General features: G+C 37.7%; 1 protein-coding gene across 1 annotated transcript in view; it reads right to left on the bottom strand.

Moving 5' to 3' along the window:
* The window catches only part of LOC123520081 (parathyroid hormone/parathyroid hormone-related peptide receptor-like), a 62,732-nt gene that overhangs the window by 34,933 nt on the left and 20,299 nt on the right, over positions 1-7,500 (bottom strand). Inside the window, exons 4-5 of the mRNA XM_045281969.1 lie at positions 1,124-1,255; positions 806-900 (exon numbers count right to left, since the gene is read on the bottom strand). Coding sequence (XP_045137904.1) covers positions 806-900; positions 1,124-1,255 — 227 coding nt within the window. The remainder of the gene's footprint in view (positions 1-805; positions 901-1,123; positions 1,256-7,500) is intronic.

The following is a 7,500-nucleotide window of genomic DNA, read 5'->3' as shown; positions in this document are numbered from 1 at the left end:
TGGTGATGAAGACCGTAGTGCATAGTGATGGTGATGGTGGTGGTCATACAAAATATCCTTTGAGAACAAGAGATAATCTGTTTTCTTGTAGGTTTAGCAAAGGAAAGGCCAGTGTATATCATAATGCCGCGTCATCATTATTGTCTGAAGTGGTGATGACGAGTACCACCACCATCACTACCACCACCACTATGTACTACCATCACAGTAGGGGAACTCATACCTGCGTGCAGCTTTGTAGTTATTATCAATATTGTTATTTCTCTATTTTTCTCTAATTAGATTTTTTTTTTATAGTAGTTATTTTTCTTATACTAGTTATTCAGTTGTCTTTGTTTATTTGTTGATTTATCCATTTATTATGTATTGAATTTCTTGCTACAAATTAGAATGACGCATAATTACCATTATCTTATTTGCATCCATCTATCCACTCACTCACCCACTCACCTCCATTAGCCCACCCATCCAGCCACTCACTCAACTACATCCACCGATCAACCCATCCATCTACCAACACTAATAACAAGCCCATTCATCCATCCATCTCTCAGTCTCTTATCAAATAATCCACTAATCCCTCTATCATCCTACCTACACCCATCATTCCACTCATACCCATCCATCCTACCTACACCCATCATTCCACTCATACCCATCCATCCTATCATCCATTGCACATTGACCTATTCATCCACCACTACAAACCACCCACTAATCACACCACTAAGAAGAAACAGAGGAAATAAAGAGGGAAAAGTTGTCATGAGAAGGATTGAGGCTGAGTCACCAAGATAAGACGCACCTGAGAGACGCCAGGATGGTGAAGGAGATGACCAGAGTTGCCAGGGACACACTGTAGCCTATTAGGGACATCCTCTTGATGGTAGGCAACCACTCCTGAAAAATGCATCTGTTAATGTACACACACACGAAAAAAAAAACAAGAACAAAAAAATGAATCAGGCTTTGTTCTTTTTTAAGAACTATAATTCTTTATGTTATAAAAGACCATTTTATTCTTTAATGTGTATCATTCATTTGAGTTTATTTATGTATAACACACACACACACACACACACACACACACACACACACACACACGCACACTATATGTACACACCCCGAGCACGGTGACAGGCAAGACGCTGGAAGAATTAGGCGCCGTACCGAGACATAAAGTGTAGTTGGTCCAGCCCAATTCTTGCCCGCCCTCCCAAACCCCGTCTGCTCCACACCTGCGCCACGCCGGGACCTGTCGGGGAGAAGTTAAGTGTTGAGGGAGGCTGATGAAGGAGAAGAGCGCCATTAGCTAAGAGGCAAGAGAGGTAGGCGTCTTGAAAGTGAAAGGGGGGGGGGCATGAGGGGGCGGGGAAGAAAGGAGGAAGGAGGAAGCCATTGAAGATGTTAGGAGAGCAAGGTGTCAGATGGTGGTGCAATGAAGTAGAAAGCAACATGCAAGTTCATGGAGGAACGAGAAAGGTGGTGTTAGGGGGAAACTTAACACCAAAATTACTATTATAAGAAAAAAACGCCCGTCTCGGAGTCCTAGTCTGGAAAAATAAACCTCAGGATAGGCTGTCCTCCCACTAGACTCAAACTGGCTTGATTCCTCCTTAACTTTTTATATATTACATTCTGCAATAATCGTGGTTCAGAGATAATATTCAGCCTGATGTGTGGTGGACCATCAGCTCACTTCCTCTAAACCTCAATTATTCCTCACTGAAATCGAGCCTACAGATAAAAAAAATCTTTATTGTTCACTCTGACTTTTTTTTTATCTCATATTTCTTTCCAAATCTAACCGTTGCATCTACGTACAGTCGTACATGCACAATCATATAACTTATATTCAAGTTTGCGCTCTTGAATGTTCAAAATTGTTAACTATATATGTGGAGAAAACTTTCCTGTCACTATCGTATTGAACTTATCTGCGGTCTATATCTCTGCTATCTCATGTTGCCAGTGACGTGGCGACAGATTAAGGTATTGTTAAAGTCACTTCCCTGGAAAACTCTTTAAGGTTGACAAACGATTAAGTTTCTAAGGTTCATATTCTCTAATTAACTGAATATTTTCTTATGAAGAAGACAAACCGGCCAAGACCAACAAAAATTGCGACAGAAAAAGTAGAAATGAATGAAAAAAAAGACCCAATGAGGTTCCGGTCCCCGAACTCGATTAAAACGGTTTTGGGCACTGTCCCCAAGAAGCCGTCCCGGCGTCCCGCGCTCTTGCCTTCATTCCCGGCTTTCCCTTCGCAGCTCCTCCACCCAGCTGATTTGACGTCACTTATATGAACTCATGCTACTGGTCAGAGAGAGAGAGAGAGAGAGAGAATACGGTAAGAAATAAAGCAGCGTTTCTCCACCCTTTTACCCTTGCGTAACCCTTAAAATAAATGACATGTCTCAAGGAACCTCTTCGCAAAAACAAAATTATTTACCATATATTTCTCATTTTATTTTCATCGTATTTCACGTGAAAAATATCATCATCAGAGAGAGAATATGATAACGAATAGAGAGAGAGAGAGAGAGAGAGAGAGAGAGAGAGAGAGAGAGAGAGAACATTGCTGTCGCGTGACAGCAGACAGTATTGTGTGTATGTGTGTGTGTGTGTGTGATATCACTTTTACGTCACGAGACAAGTTTTTCCTTCTCTCCTTATTCCTTATCATATTCTCTCTCTCTCTCTCTCTCTCTCTCTCTCTCTGACCAATAGCATGGCTTCATAAATGTGACGTCAAATCAGCTGCGAAGGGGGAGCCGGGAATGGAGGCAAGCACGCGGGACGGCTTATCGGGGACAGTGCCCAGTTTTGTTTTGTATAGTTTTGTTTCCTGAGAATAACTTGACACGCTGCCTTCTAACGTTGCCACACACACACACACACACACACACACACACACACACACACACACACACACACACATATATATATATATATATATATATATATATATATATATATATATATATATATATATATATATATATATATATATATAACGATCAACCATAGTAACCGTGTGACGTAATTGAGCGAAGGAGCATTGCGTGGCGGCAAAGTGGCCCGAACAAGGATCCGAAGTAGCATCGGTCTGAGTCGTCGTGACTCGTGAGGTTCCATAACATGCTGGAGGAACAATCTAAGCTACATCGCAGCTCCACCATTCTAGCTGTGGCACACTATCTAGTTACTGTTTTTATATATTGTAAGTGATCACACGAAACAATCTGTGGTGTTTATACTAAAATCGTGGCGCAGTGACATGTCTTAACTTAAAACGGCGCAGTGACATCTTTTAGGATTACTGTGCAGTGATATCTCTGAACTTAACGACGCTGTGATATCTCTTGACATTATGACGCAGTGATATCTCAACATTATGATGCAGTGATATCGCTCGACATTACAGCGCAGTGACATCTCTTAACATTACGGCGCAGTGATGGGTGAGGAGTGCCTGATGAGAGAGTGGACACTGAAGAGTGAGTTATGGCTGCATACCACCACTCTGAATGCTGTCCTGAACGCCACCATATGGACGACTTGCTGCCCCACACAGTGCTGCCCACTAACCACCCAATCGTTCCACCCCACCATGCACGCTGCGCACTGTACTGTACGTGTAAGCACCACTGCACCAACATCAGAACAGACCTACCAATACGTCATCTTTTGCCAGCCTTCATCTTTCCCCACTTCCACACCAGGTAAGCCTTATGCACAACATTGACGCCGTTCCTGGCCCACCACGAATCACCGCTTCCAGATCCAATAGAGGTTAGGATGGGGTGATGTCTATTTTCTGCGTGTTAGGCTATCGGCTGCAGGTAAAGTGTGGACTTGGCAGAATCCGTCCTAAACTGGATATTTTAGTCTTCTATTTGTTCTATTATATTCTTCGTACATAGTTTGATAGTTAATAAGAAACATTGAAGTAGATAACCTCTTCGTTAGGAAGCCAGAATTAACAAAGTAAACACAAATGAGAAAGAAGAAATTCATGCATAGACGTATGCCATTGTAAAGGAAAGCCCGTCTCTGTGTATGAGGGACCCGAAGGTAAGGAAGAACGGGAGGAAGGGAAAGGGAATTGTTTCCTCTTTGATGATGTTAGAAGCTGTGATTTGACAGTTGTCACTATCGCTGTCGGTCACGTGTTTTATATATATATATATATATATATATATATATATATATATATATATATATATATATATATATATATATATATATATATATATATATATATATATGGTTAATGTGCAGAAGAGGTCCCCTTTATCAATCTCTTCAAAGTAGTCATTATGAGGAAGTTATAATAGTATACTTGTGATGTATAAAGATTTCGGAAGGCGGTCGACCTTACGTAGGTCACACTGCTTTCTTGAAAATCATTCATCTCCGCCAGAATCTAAGTCCCTAATAGATCCGTTAACTGTGGTACGCAGGTGAAACTGAGCCTCGCAACACCTCAGTCACGTACCTCTGCCTTGATAGGAACAAGTTCCTATTACATGTGAATTGACAACATGTCATCAACGTATGTGTTATGAGACAAAAATGTAAATAATGCACCACCTTTCTCTTTGATGATAACTTATCTTCGTCTTTTTCCTCAATTCACACTTTCATTTATGTACTTCTATTAATTTTCAAACATGAACGCTTTTCATTGGTTCGTGAGCGCAGATATCAGCGCAGGTATATATCCGCGATGAAGGATGAGGGTAACACGTGTACAGATGCCCAGTCCTTACCCTGCACCCGCCATGACACGCTGTGAAGACTGTGATTTCGGCTTGCTGGAATTTGTTGTCAAGTACAGCGGAAAGGTTGCGAATTTGATTGCTGGGAAATCATCGCTCCTGCGATGCAAGTCAGTGTACAATCGAGAAGAGGACCAGCCAGGACCTTCATCCTTTCGTTAAGGTATTGTGAGGAGGGTATTGGTAGAGGTAGGGCATATTGTGTGAAGCTAAAGAGAACCTGTGTGAGGGGAGAAACGCTGCCCCAAAGCAAGGATAAGTTAGATTAGATTTATGTTAGGGTTAGGTTAGTGTTATAGGGGTTAGTTAGGTTAGGTTACGTTAGGTTAGGTTAGGTTTTTGTTAGGGTTAGGTTAGTGTTATAGGGGGCTCCAGGGGGGCACAGCCCCACGGTATATAATATATATATATATATATATATATATATATATATATATATATATATATATATATATATATATATATATATATATATATATATATATATATATATATATATATATATATATATATATATATATATATATATATATATATATATATATATATATATATATATATATATATATATATATATATATATATATATATATATATATATATATATATATATATATATATATATATATATATATATATATATATATATATATATATATATATATATATATATATATATATATATATATATATATATATATATATATATATATATATATATATATATATATATATATATATATATATATATATATATATATATATATATATATATATATATATATATATATATATATATATATATATATATATATATATATATATATATATATATATATATATATATATATATATATATATATATATATATATATATATATATATATATATATATATATATATATATATATATATATATATATATATATATATATATATATATATATATATATGAGGTAGGATTCTCCGCGCCGTACGGCCAATGAAATATACGTACACCGTCCTCTGGGCTCTGGTAACATTTTTTTTCTTTTCTTTTTAGTTATTAATGAGGTTGTTTCTGAGTCATTGGTAATGGATAATGATAATTGGCAAATCAAGTTGTAGATATATACTATTAAACCTGACCGGGGATTCTCTCTCTTTCTCTCTCTCTCTCTCTCTCTCTCTCTCTCTCTCTCTCTCTCTCTCTCTCTCTCTCTCTCTCTCTCTCTCTCTCTCTCTCTCTCTCTCTCTCTCTCTCTCTCTGATTACCCCACACTTGCCTGTCATTCACTCCTGTTTTGATGGATGACGTTACCTTGGAGAAAAGAGGAGAGGATCGGGCTGCGAGATCTCTACGAAATCTTCATTTTCACATTTTACACACACACACACACACACACACACACACACACACACACACACACACACACACACGAACATCCTATTTCAGTCTATCTGGGCGGTGCAATATCTAGTTGTGTATCCTTTACTCCATTATCACAACGGACACGTCGGAGCCCATTGATTTCATATAATCTTTTCCTCATGGCCGCTACTTGACCAGGTTCACGGGCAGTGGTTTCGGATACCTTGCCCAGGTTTTGATAACTGGGGATGAAAGTTTGTTGCCTGCTTCTGTGAACTCCATGCAGACACCAATTGTTATGACTATGTTCATCTACTGCTCAAAAGTTTCTCTGTGATTAGAGTGTGTGGTGGAAATGAAATGTCTTGGTACTTCTCAAAGAGTTTTCATCCTTCAGTAATATGACAATCGCGATTTTTTTTCAATCTTCATGAATGTATTTCAATGCATTTTCATTGACTTCATTCGTTTTCTTAATATGTATTTCTACACTTTTCTGTGCTATATACTTGTCATGTAAAGAATTAGCAAAATGATAAGTAAAATAATTAAATTTACCATTTCATTATAAGTATCAAACAAGTGAAAGATGTAGATAATGTCACGTTGAAAGACATTTCAAATTCTGGTTAACAATTTCTTTGACGGATTTTCATATTTCAAATGAATACTTCGAATTTCTCAGTTTATATCCATCATGAACAAAACAATACAAACGTACATAAGAAGAAAACAGACGAAAGGTAGAAGAAAAGGGTGGAACAAAAAGGTAGAGAGAGAGAGAGAGAGAGAGAGAGAGAGAGAGAGAGAGAGAGAACACAGCTAAACCTATTTGTCAGTCTCTCTCCACGTCAGGAAAACGCTTTCATCTCCTTTATGTGTGTGTGTGTGTGTGTGTGTGTGTGTGTGTGTGTGTGTGTGTGTGTGTGTGTGTGTGTGTTCTTTGATGTAGTACTACATAATGGCAACTCGTCACCTTATAAGCAAGAATAGAATGTAATAAACATAAAAGGAGAGTGTGCAAGGAGTAAGTAAATGAGGTTGGCGCTGTAGTTATCGGAATAAAATTAGCAACAGGCAGAGAAAGAGAAATAAATATAGAAGTATAGGAAAGTACTGAATAGAATAGTGCAGAAAAGACGCGTCAATGAAGAACGAACTATAGTGAAAGCGTTATAGAATTATGGAAGAGTAAGATGTTTAAAGAGCATAAACCAGGACCGAAATACAAACGAAAGATAAGAATTATTTCCGTTACATAAAAATAATGTATAAGTCAGAAGTATATAAATTATGATCATGTAATGAAAATAGTGTACTCGCAGGCAACACTATGTGTTATTAATTAATTTCGGTATTCTTGAG

Source organism: Portunus trituberculatus, chromosome 46, assembly GCF_017591435.1.
Source record: "Portunus trituberculatus isolate SZX2019 chromosome 46, ASM1759143v1, whole genome shotgun sequence".
Lineage (NCBI taxonomy): Eukaryota > Metazoa > Arthropoda > Malacostraca > Decapoda > Portunidae > Portunus > Portunus trituberculatus.
The sequence above is the reverse complement of the archived record's forward strand: the minus strand, read 5'-3'. Positions and strand labels throughout refer to the sequence as shown.